This window comes from Nilaparvata lugens, chromosome X (genome assembly GCF_014356525.2).
Source record: "Nilaparvata lugens isolate BPH chromosome X, ASM1435652v1, whole genome shotgun sequence".
In the NCBI taxonomy this organism is placed as follows: domain Eukaryota; kingdom Metazoa; phylum Arthropoda; class Insecta; order Hemiptera; family Delphacidae; genus Nilaparvata; species Nilaparvata lugens.
In genome coordinates this window covers 40028741-40053963 of record NC_052518.1, presented here as the reverse complement: position 1 = coordinate 40053963, position 25223 = coordinate 40028741, and the positions used below count along the sequence as shown (strand labels likewise).

Here is a 25223-nt window from a genome sequence, read left to right as displayed (position 1 = left end):
CAATTTTGATTATTTTAAAACTATATAAAGTCAAACAATTTTTTTCTATGGGTGATGCCCACATGAGCTCTAGGCTTAACTTTTGACGTACAACTGAATTTCAACCCCTTTATAAGGGGTTGACTAGGTTCAGTTAGAAGTGACTCGAATATTTTTAATGTAAACGCCCATTGTGTGGTACATTATTTTAAAGGGCTTTTTAAAACAAGAGAGATGACATCAATTGAAATGTACTATGAAACTTGTATCCAAAACGGTGGCTGATTGAAGTTACAGTTTGTAAAGAAATGAGGGGTTGTAACTCAAATATTTTCAATGTGAACACCCATTGTGTGATACATCATTATAAAAGCCTGTTTAAAACTAGGAAGATGACATCAATAAAAATATTCTATGATACTTTTATCCAAAATGGATGATGATTCAACTTTATCAATTTTTTCTTTAATAACTAAAATTTCAATCAGCCGCCATTTTGCATAAAAGTATCATAGAAGATTTTTATTGATGTCATTTTTCTCGCTTTGAGAAGGCTTTTAAGATTATGTATAACACAATGGGTATTTACATTCAAAATCTTTGAGTTACAACCCCCAAGTCACCCCCATATGAGGAGTTGAAATTCAGTTGTATGTCAAAAGGTGGAGTATTTGACCAATAATTTATCATTAAAGTTACAGTATTTTATCTACAACAGTCTCCAACTTATTGAAGTGTTGAAACCTGTGATGTTATGGAAATAAATTCAATTTTAATATAAATTATTGTTGTTTCTTCATTTTATCAAAACAAAAATCTCCCTATTGGCCATCCAGACATTTATGGTTTTTTCCCAATGGGTGATGCAAAGCTAATACAAGCAAATGGCTGATACAAAGTCCAAAAGCTGAAAAAAGAAGCTTACATGGAAAATATTTGAAATTTGTCAGCTGTTGAATGATTACAAATCAAAATGAGCTTTCTCTTTGTAATTATAGTGTCCAGCTGTTAGATTGCATATATCACCTACTAGGAAAAAATCCATTTGTCTCGATAGGACATTATAGTTGAATTTAATTTTTATTCAGTTTTGTGTAAAATTATTGTAAAGTTGGGGTGGAGAATTCAAAAGTAATTGAAAAGTTTATTCAGAAATTTTTATGAGATTTATAGTTTTTTGAAAATGGAGTATGTAGTAAATGGATTATCTATTCAGAATTATAAAGGTAATCCTTCTCAATCTTTTCACAATAAAATATTGTAAAAATGTATTTTAAAAAACGTTATTTTCATGTGAATTTTTGGAAATTTTCATGCAAAAGAAATGATCAAATATGGGACAAGAAATGTAGAAAAAAACGTTTTATTCATGTTCTTTTCTGAGAGTTTTTACATGTTCAGTATAACATGAAAATGTAAAAACAAAACGTTATTTTCAAGTTTCAGTTTCACGTACATTTCACGTGAAAAGTTGGAACATTTCCACCTTCTTTCTCATGAAAAAATGGGGTTTTCTCGACTTTTCCACCAGAATATTACGTTATAATGTAAAACTGTGAGGACATAATTTTCACGTGAAAAAAACGCTCTTGTGTTATCTTGGACTTTCCTTTCACGAGAGGGAAAGTCATGCATATTTAAATACATTTTTAGGTTATTAAATAAATTTGCTAGCAGATTAATTCAGGAAATAAAATCCTTATTCCCTAATTTGTTAAGATTCTATACTTTGAACTGTTATTTGTTCTAGAAATGTTCAAACACCGGATCCTGGAGGAAAATCTGAGTGCTTCAAAAATTGAGATTGAATTGAGGTGCAGTAACAAACCACTATGTAGCTCGAAAAATTGCTTCTTCAAACAGGAAGGCTACTTTCACACGATAGGAGACGTGCAACTTGAGCACTGAACAATGTTCACGTTTTTTTGTCGAAGTACATTGAGTCAAATCTTGTCTTTCACATGGTGACTCCTATCCAGGAACCTCGTTTTGTCACATCTTTTCCCCTCGAGGCAAGCAGAAACCGGCTTGGATCGAGATACTAGCGGACAAATCGCCACTTTCACATGGTGATTCTACGTCTCTCCGGTCACCACTTTTTCTCAAAAACTATCTTTCTTGAAAATGAAGATAGAAAGATTCTGATTTCGGATTTGGATTCAGCTACCCCAAATTCTAAAAAGCGTAAGTCCCGTTTTCGAAAATATCCGAAAACAAGGAAGTTATGGCTATTTTTAATAAAGCTTTCTATTATCATATAATTATACGGTAGAAACGAACAGGTACTGTACTATTCAGTAGGTATTGTATTCGTGTAGGAAATTTGGTAGGATATTCATCTTGATTTCTGAAAATACCCCAAAATGAGGGAGTAAGGTAACTTTGAAAAACCAAAGTTTTCCTGCCGATTGAAGAAACATTAAAAATTAATCTAAGACATTATTATGTCTTAGACTAAAAACGTGTAACAAATATCAGATCACTATTCAAGCTATCAAGCTTTTCATAAATATTTATTTGTCTCCTCATGGCAGAAGGTTTGCGCCCAACGTTTTCACTTAAACATTTCTGTGATTAAATTGTAATAGAACACATTATCGTATTGATCTTCTAAATCCAGTTTCATGTACATCGATTTTCGTAAAATTGATTTTTTACCGTTCCTATGAATTCTATCAGGTTCAGCACAACTTCTTAAATAACATTATGTTTGATTCAACATAATTTATAAGGACGACAAAACATCGAACAACAAAAGAACGCTTTCTGAGTAACTGGCTTTAACAAAGCATGGCTTCATGAAATACAGTACGTTAATTTAGAATAGTTGGTACAATGGTTATGCTTTTCGCATTATGGCAACACTGAGGATTCAGCTCAGTCACTAAAATCGACAAGCCATGATTATGTTAAGAGCAATGTTATAATTCGGAAAAAGGGCTGAAACAAGCACTTTGTTCTAGCGTTCTAGCGTTCTAGCACTTCGACGCTATTTTCCAACCGATAATCATGAAAATGGTACCAAATTGTTCAGGAAGATTTGGACATCTCGGGCTGTACCGCAAAATTTTGATATCACTTATCAATTTTTTTCTATTGAATGTCAAACTTTGCCAAATTTTCTCCAAGTTCATCGAATTTTAAAGTCATTTTATAGTTGGAAAATTGGAATTTGGCGGTACGGCGCGAGATGTCCAAATCTTTCTGAACAATTTGGTACCATTTTCATGATTATCGATTGGAAAATAGCGTCCGAAACACGCTAGAACGAAGTACCTGCAAAGTACTCTCAATCGAGAAAGCTTCAATTCTGTAATAGCCTTTCGAAAAAGTGTGGTCGAACTCACTAACACAGTCCCAAACTGCTATGATTGTGAGTACACACACTCACACACAACCGGTGAACTGTAAAACTGGTTTTCAGTCATCGAAACAATTGATTATCTTTGTTCAATGAGTTATTGCCTGTCTTCTTGTCTGCTCTATTGTGTTTTATGTTATATACTATATTCATATATGCTCTATTATTCTATATGCTTATACAGTAGTTTGACATCCATATTATTATTTATTCCTATTTCATTTCAATATCACATGAAAGCTGTACTATATTCTATTTGTACAGCGATTTGGGAGACATGGTTCATTCTTCTCTCATCGAATTCTTTATTATCCACGTTCGGCCATGCATGGCAATTCAAATTCAACCCAAGAACTTTACATGATAACACCTAGGAAAAATTTAGTTTTGGAGAGATCAAGTTTTACACGTTTTTTTCTTATACTGCAATTAGAAAACCACCAATCATTCGTAAATTCTCGAGAAAAAGTAAGTTATTGGATAATATGAATGAATAATAGTCATGCTTCAACGAAAATTTCTGCAATGAAAAATACTTTTAGTAGGCCTATACTGCAAGATTTCCAAGATAAGCCAATTCTCTGTTCACTTTTTTTTCATTTACATTTACTTTCTTTGAAGTGCTAATAGGGTACAAGTATTCAATTGGAAGAAAGGTGAAATGCAAAAACTATATGTACAGTATGACACAGTACATTGTCATTGTCCAGGAGCGGTATTGTTGGGGGGGGGGGGGGAGATTGCGCAGACTGCGTCCTTGTCATTGTAGTGAGGGGGGGTTTCCAATAGGGTCAATATTGTAACCACTGACGATCTTCTTGTTTGGAATGCTTTCTGAATCGTGCAGAATCACAAATACTTTGCTTCTGAATAAAACTATGCTTATATGAATCATAACTTTTTTTGGGTCTAGGCGCCTGCTGGCGCCTGCGTGGTAGATTCTATTAAATTCGTAATTATTGACCAGAAATGAATTCAATTGCTTATAAAAAGAAAAATAGACAGTTATCAACTGTCCATTGTCCAGTTGTTTACAGGCCGTTGTACATGGTGATCTGCACTTGTTTTGGTGAATCAGGAATTAGGTACTTCTCGTAATATTTGCTACCGTATATTAGCCCAGTTCTGAATCAGTCACAAGTACTTTGCTTCTGAATAAAACTATGCTTATGAATCATTGTAGCGTTATAATATGTAGCGTTGTATAATTTTAATTTTTGTGCCCTGTTAATTATTCAATTATTTATTAGATTGGCACAAACAATATAATGATCGGGAAAGAAAAAACAGGTTATTGCCCAAAACTTTTTCAATTTCCTAATTTAGTTTCAAATTGTGCAAATATTATACATAGGTTATGTCCATTTCAATTTTCTACACCAAATCACAATCTGAGAGTATAGATTAGAATAAAACAAACAATTTTAAATTTTGATAGATTGATAGTAAAACTTTTGTAAAAACATGAAAAAAACGTTAAATTCACAAATTAAAGAATAAAACCACTTAAATTTCGAACTCGAAAATATAATGTTCACCTTAGCTATACAGTAACAGCTGTTTCATGTTATCATGGATAATAAAAACCAATTTGATTTGATTTGATTTATTATATTATTGGAATCATATTTTGTTTGTGATTTTCCCTGATAATATACATAAATACATTGAAATATTTGATCCTGTACTCCAATCAAAATAAATATATTTAAATCTCAAGAATGGAGAATCATGATTTTTATTTGTCTATGCATGAACCATTTTATTAACAGCCTTCAGTACTTAGTGTATCTATATAATATAGTGCACTCATATATTAATGAACTTGTATGACGATTTAGAAGAATTAGTCAAATGAAGTGTTCTTTGATAACACTGTTGAAGCAATAGAATACCATCTATAGCCAGGCTACTCAAAAGCAAATCAGTCATGTTAGAACAGCCGCAGAATGAGTAGACAATGCCATGTATAATAATAATAATAATAATGGACTTTTCTAGGAAGAGAAGACTGTTGTGTGAGAGAGCACATGGATTGAGAGAGAGTAGAGCTATGAAGACCGATGTTTGTGAGCCAGCATGCTTTTTTACTCCATTCCCCATCTCATCAGTTAAATTTACTGAGTACTACACTTCTTGAACAGCCTTCCTAGAGATAGCACTTAATCCAACTCATGATACAAAGTATCAAACGGCTTTGTACTATGATACATGGTTTTCATTCTGTATCATTCTTTAATAAAAATAAAACAAGATTCCGGTTTCAAAAGCATCAAAGCCGCCAGGCTGGTCTGAACTATTCATGACTTTTCAGTATGCATTATCCAATCAGCAGTTCTAATACACAGACATCACTTGGAATGGCATGACATTTTCTGGTGTCACAAAGTAAGATTGTGACGAGAAAATAGTTAATAATATTATTGAAAGACGCTCGGCTATCAGCAAAGCTAGCCGACCGCAGAGATAAGGAAGGTACTGATGGCGCACCATCTTCCGCGCATCGAGACGATTTCCACCGCCTCTGGCGGCGGCACAACTCCATCCCCTCCACATCGGGGGAGTATTTAAACGCTGGACGAGCCCCAGACTAGAGCATTCCGATCACAACCTTCCTGCTCCTTGTACAGCGGCCCGTTGGCTGCTGTACGTCCCCGACCTCCTGTCCTCGTATAGTGGCCCGTTGGCTGCCATACGTTCCTAACCTTCCATCTCTCTAGGGCACAGAGGACCATTGTCTGCCATCCCTGTCCTTCCATTTCCTCGGGGCACAGCGGACCGTTGTCTGCCATCCCTGTCCTTCCATTCCCCCAGGGCACAACGGACCGTTGTCTGCCGTCCCTGTCCTTCCATTACCCCAGGGCACAGCGGACCATTGTCTGCCGTCCCTGTCCTTCCATTTCCCCAGGGCACAGCGGACCGTTGTCTGCCATCCCTGTCCTTCCATTTCCCCAGGGCACAGTGGACCGTTGTCTACCATCCCTATCCTTCCATTTCCCCAGGGCACAGCGGCCCATTGTCTGCCCTCCCTGTCCATCCATTTCCTCAGGGCACAGCGGATCGTTGTCTGCCGTCCCTGTCCTTCCATTTCCCCAGGGTTCAGTGGACCGTTGTCTGCCGTCCCTGTCCTTCCATTTCACCCAGGGCACAGCAGACCGTTGTCTGCCGTCCCTGTCCCTCTATTTCCCCAGGGCACAGCGTACCGTTGTCTGACATCCCTGTCCTTCCATTTCCCCAGGGCACAGCGGACCGTTGTCTGCCGTCCCTGTCCTTCCATTTCCCCAGGGCACAGCAGACCGTTGTCTGCCGTCCCTAGGAAAACAAGGAAAATAAATAAGGAAATAACAAGGAAAATAAATCAGACATTGATAAAAACTCCGAAGACATCAATAAGTGTTTCAATCATTGACATATGGATGTGATTGAAAAAAACAGCGTGGTATAGAAAAAGGACATAAGAGAAAACAAAAATACTTGAAAAAATACTGTATTGACGTAATCGGCATCCCCTACTATAAAAGTGAAAACTTGACCACAGTTCAACACAAAATATCGCACCCCAGCTGCAATCCCTAGTAGAAGTAGTCAATAGAGATCAATAAAAAAATGTATCGATATCAATTTGGGCCAATCCTCATCAATACCTATTGATATCAATACACATAAATGGATATCCATGGATATCAATACATAACCAGCTGTATTGATATCAATACAAATCAATAGCCATCCATAAGCAGCCTGTCCCCTTTTTAGAAAAAAATCCTCTTTTAAATCTAGGAGAGCAGCTTGATATGAAGATAACATTTGCAAGGATTAGAATATTCTAACCCAGCTGCAACTAGCATCAGACAAGAGAGTATACCTGTTTAATTATCTATAATCAATATAAGTGAATTAGATTCAGTGAATAGATGTCTATTGACATATTGATAAAAAATTAAGGAATGTAAGTAGTTAAGACATAATAATGTGAAAAGTTGTTTATTAAAATAACTCATATACATGTCATTCATTTATAAAGAAAGGTCCTTATTGGGCCAGTTTCACACGGCAGAGTCCTCGCTCCTGGAAGATCATATTACTGAAGATCATATTTAATATTTTGCAGCTCTCCTGTACTTTCACATGGGGATCTTACAATTAACTGACAGATCTAACAACTATGCCAATGTTTGCTCAAAGTATGACTCATCACTTTTTCTCAAAGTCTAACTTCCTTAAAAATATAGATAGAAGATTTCTGATTCCGGATTTGGATTCAGCAACCCCAAATTCTAAAAGGGTAAGTTCCATTTTCAAAAATACCCTAAAACAAGGGAGTTATAGCTGTTTTTAACATAGCTTTCCATTATCATATGATAGCTTGAATAGATCTGATATTTGTTACACGTTTTTAGTCTAAGACATAATAATATGTCTTAGACTAATTTTTAATGTTTCTTTAATCAGCAGGAAAACTTTGGTTTTTCAAAGTTATCTTACTCCCTTACAGTGTAAGTTACACTGTATTCATGTAGGAAATTTGGTAGGATATTAATTTATTATGATATCTGAAAATACCCCAAAATAAGGGAGTAAGATAACTTTGAAAAACCAAAGTTTTCCTGCCGATTGAAGAAACATTAAAAATTAGTCTAAGACATATTATTATGTCTTAGACTAAAAACGTGTAACAAATATCAGATCATTATTCAAGCTATCAAGCTTTTCATAAATTTATTTGTCTCCTCATGGCAGAAGGTTTGTGCCCAACGTTTTCACTTAAACATTTCTGTGATTAAATTGTGATAGAGCACATTATCGTATTGATCTTCTAAATCCAGTTACATGTACATCGATTTTCGTAATTTTTTTTTACCATACCTATGAATTCTAAGAATTCTATGAATTCTTTATAACTTACAGGTTCAGCACAACTTCTTTAATAACATTATGTTTGCTTCAACAGAATTCATAAGGACGACAAAACATCAAACAACAAAAAAATGCTTTCTGAGTAACTGGTTTTAACAAAGCATGGCTTCACGAATTACAGTACGATAATTTAGAATAGTTGGTACAATGGTTATGCTTTTCGCATTATGGCAGCACTGTGCTTGCTCACTCACTTCTCTAGTTAACACTTGTTGACTTGTCAGTTGTTTACTTGACTTGACTTTGACACCTGTCATTACACCATGTCTGAGTTTGATGTAGAGCTGTTGATTACTGCAGTTTGCAACCGACCTGCTCTTTGGGATAAAAGTCTTGACATCTACAAGGACCGGAATGAAGTCGCCAAAAGTTGGATGGAAGTTAAAAAGAAATAGTCAATAATTGTTGGGAATTTAAAATGATATTCAACGATTTGAACCTGATAAATTGGATTGTTGAATGACAACTGAAATTTTGTGAATTTCACTGTACAACATTCCTTTTCCTCCTATTTTATTGGGTGATGAGTGGAGATGATTTATGATTTCATATTTGGATTCATCTTTTCATAGTTCAATATTTTTTTGGAAAACTAGAACTTTTAAAAATTGAAAATGTTTATATTTAAACTTCTCAGGTGTTCAAAAACTTCTTGAAACCTTTGCCTGTCCCTTTGTGAGGCAGGAGTATTATTATCTTAGTACGTTTACTATATAATCATATGATAATGGAAAGCTATATTAAAAACAGCTATAACTCCCTTGTTTTCGGGTATTTTTGAAAATGGGACTTACACTTTAGAGAATTTGGGGTTGCTGAATCCAAATCCGAAATCAGAAATCTTCTATCTATATTTTTAAGGAAGTTAGACTTTGAGAAAAAGTGATGAGTCATACTTTGAGCAAACATCGGCATAGTTGTTAGATCTGTCAGCTTATTTGTAAGATCCCCATGTGAAAGTACAGGAGAGCTGCAAAATATTAAATATGATCTTCAGTAATATGATCTTCCAGGAGCGAGGACTCTGCCGTGTGAAACTGGCCCAATAAGGACCTTTCTTTATAAATGAATGACATGTATATGAGTTATTTTAACAAACAACTTTTCACATTATTATGTCTTAACTACTTACATTCCTTAATTTTTTATCAATATGTCAATAGACATCTATTCACTGAATCTAATTTACTTATATTAATTATAGATAATTAAACAGGTATACTCTCTTGTCTGATGCTAGTTGCAGCTGGGTTAGAATATTCTAATCCTTGCAAATGTTATCTTCATATCAAGCTGCTCTCCTAGATTTAAAAGAGGATTTTTTTCTAAAAAGGGGACAGGCTGCTTATGGATGGCTATTGATTTGTATTGATATCAATACAGCTGGTTATGTATTGATATCCATGGATATCCATTTATGTGTATTGATATCAATAGGTATTGATGAGGATTGGCCCAAATTGATATCGATACATTTTTTTATTGATCTCTATTGATTACTTCTACTAGGGATTGCAGCTGGGGTGTGATATTTTGTGTTGAACTGTGGTCAAGTTTTCACTTTTATCGTAGGGGATGCCGATTACGTCAATACAGTATTTTTGTATATTTTTGTTTTCTCTAGTGTCCTTTTTCAACACCACGCTGTTTTTTTCAATCACATCCATATGTCAATGATTGAAACACTTATTGATGTATTCGGAGTTTTTATCAATGTCTGATTTATTTTCCTTGTTCAATTAAAATAGACTCTCAATGCTTCTAATCATGTCCTTTTGTTCAGTTTTAACAGTCTTTATCTCTTTCTCTATAATATCTAGCTTGTTGAAGAGAAGCTAATATGTAGCTTCTTGGCATTGATGTCGATTTGATCACTTGCACTGATAGTTGTTTGCTTTCGGTACCCTTATCACTCCTCCCCTCACCAACAGTACCGCTGTAGTTCCACATGATTATTTCAAACTTCATATGGTTCCAAAGTTCCAGAGACGTGTCGCGTTATATTAAAAAACTCTCGTTCTATGCAACGCAGATAGAATATGTTTAGTTGTCAAACGTGCTGTAAAGAGTTATGCATCCCCCTCCACCAGTACGCCTTTGATGCGTTACAGGCGTGGGGCCTGGCCCTCAACCTGGGTGCAGGGCCCGCAATCGAATGTGGGGGTCAATAAATTGAGATAATATAGATTAATTTTGGTACCGTTGTACGTACGGTAAGTAGGCCTATACAGCATGAGATTCTGATCGTGTAATTCATTTTATGTAGAATTAGTTGCTGAATTGTTTTCACAACAATTTATTCGACAGCAGCCTCTCTCATTTAGTGCAGTCGATTCTGTACGGTATATTCTCTTGTTAATCTTATGTTATTTCATCATTATATGAATTTGAACGAGCATGACTAAGTTCTTGGTTTAAACTAGTTTCTTTCAATCACAATCGAATAATCCTTCTTAACAAAAATAATGTAAATTGTTATTCAATCACAATCGAATAATCCTTCTTAACAAAAATAATGTAAATTGTTATTCATCAAGAGTTTGAAACTCTTTTCAAAGCTCATTTGAGAGACCTCTTGGCTAGTTTCCAATCGCTTCAGTAAACAGAGCGATAGAGGAGATTTCATCAATAATTAATAATATAACGTTTACCTTATGAGCTGGCATTACTTGCCATGTTACCTGCCACGTTACCATGCATTACCTCACTTGTGAATAAAGGACCTTAGCGATTCAAATAATCACGAATTGTATTATAAAATATAAATACGAATATTCCCAGTGTTTCCTTTAATAATATTCTTGGTACAAAAAAAATTAGGTATGTATGGTAGAATAGGTGTGAGAAGTTTATGTATAATATACAATGATACACAGTCATGTAAAGCATATTTATATTACTTGTATTGTGATCTACTACATTATCCGTCATAAGTGAATGAATACATATAAGCTTACATGTACTCGATAATACTGTTGCTGTTACAGTATTAAGAACACACATATGTTGACGTCCTTGAAAATCAAAATAAGAATAGAAGAATGCAGAGCCGGTTGGCGCTGGTAGTTGCTGATATTTGATATAAGCCTATGTCTAGGCTTCTTTCGTATATATAATATAGAAAACAGATTTGCATCTCATAAAACAGTATCTACTCTCATATTATTATCACGTTTATTACTATTATTATGACTTTTTTTCTTATGAACCTCAAATTGACCTTCTCCGCTTCCTTGAACCCAACTGATCAAAGTTATAACAGATAATGGCCCCTTAGACACAATTATTTATAATAACTTTAGTCAGTTGGAAGTTTTTGCTATAAAGTTTTAAGGACACTTCTCACTTTTAACCTGTTCTAGTAATCGATTAGATACACAGTTAATGAATTTTCACGATTCAATCCAAACATATTTGAAGTATGATTTGTTACAAAAAATTGAATATTGTATTGTAAGTACCATACAATAACGCAGAGATTCAAATAGGACTCAAATTCCGATTTGAATTCTATAAATAGTTCACTTGAGTAAGCTACTAATGCACATTCTTTGGGCAGACCTATTTTGAGATTCAAAAACAAAAAAAAACGTAAAAGATAAAACGTTTGAAATACTTTAAACACTTCAAATTCCATTGAAAAAACTATTGAATAATGTCACAAAGACTAACTTGAAGATTCATTGATTATTATATTACCACTATCGTTTATTATGACTATAGACTAAATATTATCCCAAATGAAAAAAAAACAGATGCCACTACGAAATTTACACGATATGATAGAATCAAATCAAATCAAACTCTTCATTTGTCATAGTACCGTACAGTTTCAAAACAAAAACACTATTAGAATACTTAATTTGAACATAAACAATTTGCTGCAACGTCCGTCAAGCTTGAAGATTACCGTAGTAAACTAGTTGCGTCGTTTGCGCCTCCCCTCCCCACTTAAAAATATAGGTTGACCACCCTCAAATACATTGTCCAGGTTGCAAAACAGTCACACCGTGTGCGCTGGGTCTTGCGCTAATCTTGAAGATGAATCTTGAACCCAAAAATAAATGAACCGATGGATCAACATTTAAAAAATAGAAACAACAGTAGTGCTTGACAATAGTGGTGGCAATAGGGAAACAATCCTAATTTAAATCAATCAATATTATGAATGAGGTTGGATATATTAACTGATTTTATCCATTCAACTATATTTCTAATGGATATTATATACTATATTTACTATATTATTTGGATATTATTTACTATATTTCTAATTGATATTTCCCACTAGAAAGTGTTCAGGTACCATGTTAAAGAGTTTATTGCTTATTTATGTGAATTGTCTTCAGCAAACATTTAAGTCCGTTCTATTTATGATATTGTTTGGTTGAGCTCGGAAGTTGAATGTTATCATGTATGGTTTAAAGAGATGTTTTTATTTATTTAGGTACAGTATTAATTTATTGTTTATATGAAGTTGCTTTATTGTTTGAACTGGTGACTCAACGAACAGTAGATGTGTTGGGTAACGCCTAGGAGCGGCTTTTATTACATGACTATGTATTACAAGTATTTTGTTCATGTGAGTATCCAAGGCACCACCTCATACACCCCATGGATGCGGCGCAGGCGCAGGATTGAGAAAGTAACTCTTCATGTAGCTCTTCATTTTAACGTTTATTTTAAATTGTGATGGATAATATATTAGTTCTACTTACGTTATTATGAACCATATAGTGGTGGTTTATTGTTGGTGTCAAGTGAATTCTGTGTGTATTGTGAGTAGTTGCTGGTAATACAAATTCTATTTTCGACTGTCTGCATAACCTAAGACTCAACCGGCTACTAATATTTATTTTTCGCTTCAGCGTCAGATCCAATGTCAGATCCTGTTGTTCATACTATATATTTTGGAACTTTTTGAATGACATATATATATATATATATATATATATATATATATATATATATATATATATATATATATATATATATATATACTGAATGTTTATCTTGGTGGGTCGAACTGTACAAATTTTACCGTCTTTTCGGCCAAGACCAAGAGTATTGTTGGAAATCTGTAGCTTCTCATTACTTGTGTTATCTGTTGTCTTTGTCTCTGACAACGCTGATTACTCACTCTCATTGAAATGGAAAGTATTAATCTTTTTCAAACTTCAAAGGGTAAACCTGGAATCATATATAAAGGACATAAATACAGGAAATCTTTCAGCTCTACTGTTAGCAATCGTATCACGTGGCGGTGCCTTGATAAGGAGTGCGCGGCTTCCTTAAAGACTAATATAACGTGTGATAGCATTGTTGACTTAGCTGGTACACACACGTGTGATAATATTTTAACGCATTCTTTACCCGAATTTTCGTCACCGTCCCTTGTTACTGATGGCTTGGCTACCCAAGTGGAGAAACAAAATATTGACTTCAATCAATCACTATTTGTATCCGATAATAATTCGAATCTTCTATCTGGTCCATTGAATGATGAACTTTCTCAGTTAAGAAGTGAAAATGAACTGTTGAAATCTCGTCTTGAGGAGTTAGAGATTCAGCGTAATGCGGCCTTGGACAGATCAATCAATCTAGATATTCAATTGATGCAGCGCCTGGATGCTGCTAGAGATGCAACAACACAGACTGTTAAAATTGGAGACAGTACGCCTACTGGAACTCTAATTGACCGATTACATACATTCATAGATGATGAATTACTCACGGACAATGACATAAATGTATATTGTAGGAAAATGTTTTCTAGCTGTAAGGATTTAATTGTTGTTGACACGGTTGTAGGATCACTTATTGTCAATGATAATGATTATGATCACTCTTTTTCAAGTTCAAATTCGTGTGTAAACAGAAATATTGCATTCATTCTGAATGACAGTCGCACCAATAATTGTATGGATGGATGGACTGGCTCTCACTGGAGCCTAGTTGTCTTTGATCATATTGACAAAACGTTTTATAATTTTGACTCATTGCGACAGTATAATAACAAATCTTTAAATATCTTAATAGAGAGGCTAAAACCAACATTCAATTCAGGTAGAGTGGTTCATATTGATTGTTTGCAGCAGCAAAATTCTTTCGACTGCGGCATCTTTGCACTTTTTCATCTTGAAAGTTACATTAAAATTAGAAATAAAAATAATTGTCCCGGTATTTATAATAATTTTAAATTAAGGAAATTTGACGCTAAGAAACAAAGATATCATGTACTGAACACTATTGTCAATTATTTGAAGCATCAGACTGGTGAATTTGAAGCTACAACTGGTGATTTTCCACAACCGATTATTTCAATGAATAATGTTAATCTTGAGAGAGAATCTCTTTTGCTCAAGTCAAAAGCTTCTGATCCTATAAGAAAAATTGAACTTTTCATGGATAGTCAGGGTCTAATGTCGTTGATAAATTAATGAATGACAAAAATGAAAAATGTCAAGTAACAGGTACACTTAAGCCGGGAGCTGTTTTTCAAGATGTGACCTGTGAGAGCGGTGGTGACTGTTCTGATTTAGGTCCGCTGGATGCCGCTGTATTAATTATTGCTGGAACTAACGATATAGCCAGAAATGAGACCAAGAATTTAATATCAGTTTTACGCAGGAGACTGTCAGATTTGAGACATACTGGAGTTCTCGTATTCGATGATCCTCACAGGTATGACCTCCCTGTTTGGTCGTGCGTTAATAAATTGGTTGAATGGGCAAATATTCAGATACGAAAAACGTGTAAACGCTTTGGAAATGTCACTCTTTTGGAGCTGGGTAAGCTGGGGAGACGCTTTCATACAAATCATGGGCTTCACTTGAACAACATGGGTAAGCGCTACATTGCTGATCAGATTTTGAGGGAACTTAATACAGATACATCTATTCAAATTGATAAACCTATTCCTTTAAAAAACTAGATCACTTGGCCGGTATTGATACTAATCAATATCGGTTGAATTTTGTCAATAATGATGCCTTATCTGCTCAAACAAATAAGTCAGCGCCTCTGAAAATAAAATTTATACACCAGAACATTAGATCTTTAGAATCAAGAAAGAATTTGGATTTATCAAACTTCATTTTTGAAAATGTCTGTTCACACTACTTGTAGGTAGATCCAAAAAAGAGAAAACATAGCTTGAGCATGGTTTTTTATATTTTTAAAGTCTTTTTCTGGGATCTCAGCAATAGCTTGTTCCAAGTTCAATATAAATAAGCATGTATACGTACTTCTAGGTATTTAGGTATTTAGGGATCTCAGCAATAGCTTGTTCCAAGTTCAATATAAATAAGCATGTATACGTACTTCTAGGTATTTATCGGCCTCCAAATGGTGACATAAATAACAAAATAGATAGACTAGAAATATTCCTTGACTTGGAACGACCGGATTTCCTAATTCTAACTGAACACGGTTTAAAAAACACGGAGCTAACTTGTTTGAATGTACAAAATATGCGTCTAATTGATTATTATTGTAGAGTTAATAAGAGTATGGGTGGCGTTGCTATATACCACAGTACGTGCGGTAATCAACAGCCCCGTAACATAGTTAAAATGAACATAAATGATTTTTGTATAGAGGGATGCATTGAATTAGCTTGTTCCAAGTTCAATATAAATAAGCATGTATACGTACTTCTAGGTATTTATCGGCCTCCAAATGGTGACATAAACTTATTTTTCAACAATCTGATTGATGTCCTTGAGAAATTGTCGGCGAATATGGGAATCAAATTAATCTGTGCAGGTGATTTCAATATTGACTTCTTGATGGATTCTTCCCAACGTAGAGCTTTTTTGAATGTACTGGATCAGTTTAGTTTAAGGTACAATATTGAAGTTCCCACTAGAATATCAGATCTTAGTAAAACGGCCATTGATAATATAATTACTGGTTCCTCATTGACTAAAATAAATGTTGACGTAATACACTCATGGCTATCGGACCACACTGCTCAGTCTATTGTGTTGAATTTTACGAATTGTACTCCCATTGCAAAATATATTTCCTATGTTACATTCCGTAATTGCAGTGTCAATAATATGGTTGGCTTTGAGGCGGCTTTGTCAGTTGTAGATTGGAGTGCTGTTGCCTCCGAAAATGTAACAAACAACAAATATGAGTTGTTTCATCAAACCTTTCTTCACTATTATAATATTCATTGCCCTATGGTGACCAAGCCCTCACCTACGACGAAAAGGAAGAAACGTAGCGGTGGTAACTGGATGACTGAAGAAATTAAACAAATTAGAACTGTGCTTGAATTTGCAACAGGGAAGGCAAACGCAATACCAAATTTAGATACATCTCTTATCAACAGTGTAAAAAATCATCATGACCAGCTAGTAGCCAGAGCAAAAAAATAATTTTATGGTAATTTAATTAAAAATTCAACAAATAGATCTAAAACCAGTTGGAGGCTAATAAATCAATTTAGAGGTAAAGGGTTTGAACGAAAAATTTACTTACTAGGACTTGATATTGGGGATGAACATGTTACTGACAAAAGACGTATTGCAGACGAATTTAACAATTTTTTTGCTAGTGTTGCTCAAAGATTAAGTAAAGATTTAAATAAAACACAACTGACTTCTAATAATACTCCTATAAGCAACCAGAATGTTCCAGTTCCGCCATCTGAGCACTTCTTCCTAATACCATCTAACGAAGATGAGATCTTACAAACTATCGATAGATTTAAGCCAAAAAATAGCACTGGTCATGATGATGTCTCCTTAAGGGTGTTAAAGCAGTGTAAAAGAGCCATTGCCCAGCCAATATCTTGCATCGTCAACTCTATGCTCGAATCTGGTGAATTTCCGGCCATTTTTAAAATTGCTAAAGTTATCCCACTTTTCAAAGAAGGTAGCAAACAGGACATAAATAATTTCAGACCCATTTCAATTTTAACAGCTTTTTCAAAGATTTTTGAAACCATCATTCTCACTAGACTGGTAGCCTACCTTGTAAAGTACAATCTGATTTCACCCAATCAACATGGTTTTGTAAAACAGAAATCAACTACTTCAGCCCTAATAGAGATTTTTGAAGGACTGATAACAAACATTGAAGATGGTAAATATACGGCTGGTGTAATGCTAGATCTATCAAAGGCTTTCGATTTCGTGGACCACAGCCTGTTGTTAGATAAATTAAATGGCCTTGGTATAAATGGTAGAGCAAATGATCTCATAAAGTCATATCTGTCTGATCGATATCAGTATGTTTCAATTCAAGGCGATCAGGAACAAACCGCTTCAAAACTTGTTAAAGTATCCTCAGGAGTACCGCAGGGTTCTATTTTGGGACCTCTTCTTTTTATACTATGTATAAATGATATTTCTTCTCTTGTACCTCAAAATAAGTTGACGCTATACGCTGACGATACATCTTTGATATTTGCGGACAGAAACTTGGAAGACCTAGGAATTGATTGTAATCTGGTGTGTAATAGGGTTGTTCAGTATTTTATCGCTCTCTCTGACAGTAAATTCAAAAAAAGTAATCTAATAAATTTTAGTCTGAGACAAAGTGCGATGAGCCACATTTGTTTATAGGAAATGATTGTATACGAAATACAGATTCTGTGAAATTACTTGGCTTAGAGCTAGATTTCAAGTTTGTGTGGGATGAGCATGTAAATGTAATAGTTAATAGAGTGAGTAGAGATCTTTTTGTGATAAGAAATATGGTAAAATTTGTACCATTATCTGTTTCAAAGATGGTTTACTTTGCATTGTTTCACTCCCATGTTGCTTATGGGATAGAGTTATGGGGAAGCACTGCAGATTTGCACTTCCAAAAAATATTTAAATTGCAAAAAAGAGCTATTCGCTATTTGGCTAGACTCAAATTTAATGAGTCATGTAGAGAGGCTTTCGTCTATTTGAACATTCTAACTCTACCCTCAATTTATATTTTCAAATTATTAGTCTTCACTCACGACCATATCTCAGATCTGACCACAAACGCTGACATCCACAATCATAATACTAGAGGCAGAAATAAATTAGCTTTAAGACAGCACAGGCTTCAACTGTATGAGAAAATGCCTTCTCACATTGGTTCAAAACTTTACAATAATTTACCAATTGAGCTGCAGTCCCTAACAAACAAGAATGTATTCAAAAAGAAATTATACAGCTTTCTTGTTGCAAAAGCTTATTATAGTTTCAATGATCATTTCTGTAATACATGATTGAAGCATCTAGTAATAATAAATTTCTATGTCCTGCACTACTTTTAAAACCTACTTTATGTATCTGATGTCTTTGTACTGGTGCTTATTTTATGTCCATTGATGTGAGTATATTTTCAACAATTCCTCAAGGAATGACCTGTGACTAGACGATATTCAAATGTATATTGTATTATATGCTGTGTTGAATAAAGAGATTATCTTATCTTATCTTATCTTATCAATTCCATATTGAAAAATAGATTGCGCATATGCCGAGTAGAAGTGCTATGTATTAAAATTTCACTATATTTCGCATCCCCGAGCTCGCTCAACTTTTTAAATTCCCTTATAATGTATGACGTGTCTCAATCTTCTACACATATTATTGATGTGAGCATTCCATTTCAGATGACAGTCGAACTTCACGCCAATATACTTTATTACATTCACTTTTCCTAACCAGCTGCATCCACAGTCCCCATACCTCTCTCGCTGATATCCCAGTTTACCAAATTATGCGCAGTCAGGGCAGTGAATTTAAATACCCCATGAGTGCCCCTTCCCGTGCGGCTGATCTCACATATAATGTGAGAGACGCATATTAAAGCCATTTTTTGAGCTATACCATTTTTTTCAGATGTAATTATTTGAAGTGAGGTCGATCAATATTTTTGTTATTCTGATAAATTGACTTTGCGGTGTAAGTTTGGTGCACTTTTATCTCACGCTCTGCTCTGATGTTCACAACACAAAAAAAAAATCCCAATTATTATAATTTATCAACTAGTCAGTGTACAAGATTCACCTATAATCCATTGGAATTGGATGAATTCTATATTCATACTACCACATTAGCTAATAATTGATTGAGCTATATTAATTGAGTTCATTAAGTTGAATTTATACTGTTACCTACAATATCATCAAAAGCAGCATATTTTTAATATTTTGAGAGACTTCACTCGAAGCTTACAATGAGCTTAAAGTAAATATCAATAAGTTCCAATTCTGTACAGATAATCATAAATATAATACTCGAAATAGAAATATTATTGCATTTCCAATCCATAGAAATGTAGCTTTTGAAAAAACTCCATTTTATTCAGGAATGAGACTCTATAATAGGCTGCCAACAGACATTCGAAACATTGAATCAGTCATTTTATTCAAACAGGCAGTCAAAAAAATGTTATTAGAGAGAAACCTATACGCAATCTCAGAATTTTATTCACAAGAAAATTGATTTTTTTTTATATATATGATATATATCATTACCATCCTTAAAGATACTTGACACTTGATACCTGAATAAATATTTTATTATTTTGATTGTATGTATTATAGTATTAGGATTAGGATTAGTACTGACAAGTTACCTGTCAAATGGGATTATTCCCAAAATTGATGTAATGCAATGATTATTAAAAAAAAAAAAAAAAAACAAAAAAAAACTAATATTTTGTGCGGCTTCTTCTCTGTCTGATATAGCATATACTTTAGGACCAGGCAGTTGTTTTCAAACGGCTATTAAACTGATGAATCTCATCAAGTCATCTAACTGTGTACTGAAATAACTAACATCTTATTTTGTAAATGGAACAAATTGACGAAGTCAACTACTAAGAAGAAATGAAAAATGAATCAATGAATTGTAATTGATAATATAATAGGTTCATTTTTCACGAACCTATATTATTTTTCAAAGATCATGAAAAATACCACATCATTCATCAGCGTTTACTCAGTGTTTGGAAAAAGCTGTTATTTGTCAAATAATTTTTAAAGCAGGGGGCAAGGAAGATTTAAGCTGTTAGCTAACAATTTTGTGACATATACAAATCAAGAATTATCAACGTCCTTCATATGAATAATATTCTACCGCTAAATCAATATGGCTTTAAATCGAACTATAGTACCAATGATGAAACAGGATTACAGAAAATCTCACATTGCCTAATCAGAATCTACTCACCCTAAAATATGACCCACTTTCTAACTTTCCCAGCTACACAGCATAGACAGCCCACAAAAAAACGTTCAATCTTTAGCTGCAAGCAATCAATCCACTAGACCACGCGGATCACTCCACAATGAATTCTTTGTTATAGACGCAAGACAGCTCTACTCCTTGGAGCTTATTGCAGACTACACAAAAAACAAGAAAGCTTTCAACAAAGAAGCCACAACATTGTAACACAAGAAGTAGAAACCTTCTTATCACGAACGTGTCTATCTATCAGGAAGGCAACATACAAACGACATTTCAACCACCTACCGTAGCACCAAAACTATAATATTTACATTATGTACATATAAAGATAATAGATAAATCAAGAAAATTCAATAGCACTGTTAAAAACTGTGTTATAACAACTGGAATAAATTATATAGAAAACATAATCTCGGACAATATGAGAGCTCACTTACTCAATGTATTTTGCACCGTGGTTTTTATATTGCATTTTAAATAATGTACATTTTATTAATTTGATTGCTTGTTTGTATTTCAATGGAGATTATTTTTTTTTTATTATTATTGTTATTATTTTTATTTTTTGTTATTCATAATAGCCTACAACTGATTTGCTACTTGATAACATATAAAACTTTTGTCTCGAACATTTGGAATATGTTTTTCTTGTATAAAATGAATAATGTCCATTGAGTGTTGTAAAGTTTGTCGTATAAATAATATGATCCATTTACGATGCCAATCGGTGAGGTTTACAAGCACGGAAAAAAAGACAAAATGTTGAGTATGTATCTATTAATCTCTGGTGAGCTATATGTGTCATCAAATTTCAATCCATCATCCGGACCACTTTTTGTTTAATCAAATCACCGGATTAATGAACATTAAAAAAGATGACATAAAAAAGTAAAAGTGATAAGAATTGTATCACACTTTGATGATTGATATAAATAACAGACTAATGGAATGATACGACAGAGGAAATTTTAGAAAATTAACTTGCAGTTATCTATTGTTGCGGTAACTTATTTGAATCTTAATGGCAATTTAAAAATGAAATCGACCTAATTTATTTCAATACATGTCATGACTTTGATGTTATGTGACATTCTTGAAACTTATCACACTCCTATTACATTGTGGAGATTTGTTTGATTTGATGTTCAAAATGAAGAAGATACTAACAATAGACGTGCTTTTGAATTTTGATGATCGTGATGTGTAATTTTGTGTGATTATCGTCAGTTTAAAAATTAGAACATAAGATTTCCACTTCAGGGCTCCTTGAACCGTGTTTTTCCAATGTTGCATTGAATTTGTTTTTATCAAATCTAAGTGTTATGAGGCTTTAGATTATAATTTGACACGTTTCCAATATTAATCACACTCTAAAACGTCACTATTCTACATCACATTGTGAGAAATATAAGTTACTCATCAAGAATTTTAGAATATTTCAGAAAAAATTTGCTTTTCAAATTTTCCTATTTCATGATTTCTTGGTATAGTCGTACCAAATATTTTCTTGTTTCAAGTGCGATTTGGAAATTCAACTGCAGTGTCTCATTTAATGAGTTGATGAGATTACAAAATGCAATGTTACAACGCTTAGAGTTGATAAAAAATTTTATAAATTAAATGTGTATAAAGTATTCAGAGCACAGGAATAGAAAATGAGAGATCCTTTGCAGTAGAATTCTGTAAGAAGAGCCAGCAATGCGTAGAGCAAACGTTGCTTGATGATGAGCCCAATAATAGAAGTTTATTCTCATTAAATTTCTGTTTCCATGACTGGATGTAGATTAATAATAAACTTAGCTGAATAGGTAGAATTTCTATTGATAAAGAGGAGACCTTCATATTCTTCATACGGAACGCATCTAAGTGACTCAAACTATGCTGTAGAAACTAAAAGTGTTCAGAAATTGAAGCATAATCATGCCGATGGTTCATATAACAGTACTTCACATGTTATTAGAAGGAAGTGATATGAAAGGATTCATATTGCTTCCTCATGAAAAACTATCAAGAACGATCAAATTGATAGCAATACCGTAAAAGCTGCACAATACGCTAGTAGTTAATATAAATGCAATAAATATAAGACTGATTTTATAATATTAGCGCACGTTTCCAACTTGTGCTAGTCAAGGCACAATAATGATACTACTAGTACGAACCCTACTCAAATATTTGATTTGCATAAGGAAATTGTGATTGACTCATGGATTCTCATCTTAAGTGCGTTTTGTCTATTTGTTTTACTATTTTATGTTAAATTATTTTTATTAGATTGATATTTGCATGACTTTGGAACCTTTCTTATTGCTCTTCACATAAGCCTCATCTAAATCGCATTAAAATACAGATTGCGCTAGATTATGTAAATAAATATAGATCATTTACATCTTATAGATCTCCAGATCTAGATATCCAGATTGATTTCCAAAGTAGCATAGAACGTAACGTGATTGATAGAGCATAGTTTCCTATAAACAATAAGTAACGTGAGGTACTTACATCGCTCATAATTTCCGTCATACTTTTTTTTAGGAATGCTGATGATATTCTACTGTGGATTGCAAGTGAACACTAGCAAATAATTATGCTCGACAGAATTTCATGGCAGAAAACCCAACCGTAGCAGGCCTACTCTAGCATTAGCCTAGCTGTTACTATCACACAGAACAAACAAGCACTGGAGGCACGTGGTCTTCGACCGACCAGTGGACCACAACTGATAGACTTGGTGGTGGTAGTCGGTCCCTCTCCACCAATCACATACCAGGCACGCTGGCCCAATCACAGCGCAGCGTCCCGACGTCTAACGCGCCGCGCAAACCTCGTGTCCATAGCAACCATGCGTCACTCACGCTATTATATTATTGGCCATCCTCTTATTCATTACAAAAATATTTTTTCGTTTTCAACATAAGATCCAATTTTTAAAACTCAAACCACAATGAGACCGTTACTAATAAATATGAGAATAACATGGAAAGAAAACCAGGCAGGAATAGAAGGATGGGGGAATAGTATGAGCTTATAGAGAATGAAAATCCTACGAAAACTGTTCTAGCAGAAAATAGAATTGATTCTTAGAGAATTCCGTGAACAGACTTTGATCGTAATTTTTGTCATCTGAGTATCACTTCTATCAAAGGTCTAAATTCTTTTTGGATGAATCATGCTTCTATTATGTTTCGAAAAATACTTTTTTGCTATTCATTCATTGGCAATTTCTCTAAATAGGTGTTTGTGTAAGTTTGTCATACTTTCGTTCGAGGATGTTGATTTTACTAGATAATTTCCATAGTTTTGACTCATTCCATTTCCCTGTTATGATTCTCGTAAATCGTGCTCTACTCTACACTATGACATAGTAGGCCTATTGGAATGACGGGGCTTCAGTAAGGAATACATTGATATGAACACTGGTACAAAAGAGCTAAAGTGAAATTGAAACAAATTGCACATTTCCTATCGGAAAGATGAATGTGTGTATCAATGCAACTAAACTTGATAGAAATTCAATTCTGTCTTGATTCATGTGAGTTGAAATAGTAACTTATCAGGAGAAATTTTGAAAACAAATACAGAGAAAATTGAATCTTGAAGTGCTCTTTAATATTATGGGTTCCATCTCACCTTCCCATCACTATAATTATTATTTTGGTTATGAACTTGGTTATGATTATGTAACAGAATCAAACATCCATTATACTCACCAAAATAAAGAATGGATCCATTTGGCAAATTCACAAAAGCAACAACCCCCAACAAAATTCACTCCTCACAAACCACTGATTATAATCAAACCAAGAAAAATAAAGCAGAAACTGACTAGGCAACGGTAACGTAACTACTCTCATAATATATGAAGATTGATTGTCTTCGAAGGCAAGGCTATCTCATCTCTCAGATTTATACGACTGTAGGTCTTGAGATATACTCATATTTACATTATCAACTTTCCAGTTATTTCCAGTGAGTATAGCATGTAATATATTATGCTTGTAAGGTATAGAATGTAATTCCATTACATTCACTGATTATTTCTAACAATACCAGTGACGTCATCAATATTTTAGAGGCTCGGAATGCTGATATTCAAATTTCGGAGAAAAAAGTGAGTTTTTTCAATTTTAAATAGCCCTCTTTTTTAATTTTCTTTGTTCCGCAAGTTAGTATTGGATAGTGGAGGCCTCCTTTCTTATCAGAAGGTTTTTCTCCAATTCTCTCAATCACACAAGTTTTCTTTTGTAAAGTTGATTGATTACAGGATATAAGAAAAAAGTACAGAGAAATGAGGAAAATCATTATTTTCAGCCCCTAAACCGTATGTGCAGGCGTTAAAGTCTACATCACTTGAGCTTCCACATCTCGTACCATATTTAGTGCAGGTGGCAGTCTCTTCAGTGCTTCAGTGAGATGCAACAAGCTTATTGATACTGGCTTCAACTGTATGAGAAGGCTTGTTATTAAAACAAGGTTCGTTTAGTTATTGTTGATGATCATATTATCAATAAATGACCATCAACTGTATCAACTTGAATTGATGAAATTGTGACATTTTGTATCACTGTAAAGTGATGCTGTAATGCTGATTTACATGACAACAATAACGGAAGCAATTATTATTGTAGTAACTTAGTTTCCTGTGCACAAAATTCTCTGCTGGAGCATGGGAAACGCAGCTGGCACTGGCAACGCCAACACCCAATTTCCAACTAGGGACAATTGCAGCCAGAATAGCCAAATCACTCTCAACTTTCGCCGAACAATTGTCCATT

The 25223-nt window shown here is 34.1% G+C and overlaps 1 protein-coding gene across 1 annotated transcript in view; it reads right to left on the bottom strand.

Annotated features, from left to right (window-relative positions):
• The window catches only part of LOC111062838 (Krueppel-like factor 9), a 98947-nt gene extending 75773 nt beyond the window's left edge, over positions 1-23174 (bottom strand). The window contains exon 1 of the mRNA XM_039443248.1: positions 22951-23174. Within this exon, the coding sequence (XP_039299182.1) occupies positions 22951-22971 (21 nt within the window). The 5' untranslated portion in view covers positions 22972-23174. The remainder of the gene's footprint in view (positions 1-22950) is intronic.
• Positions 23175-25223: the final 2049 nt, after the last annotated feature.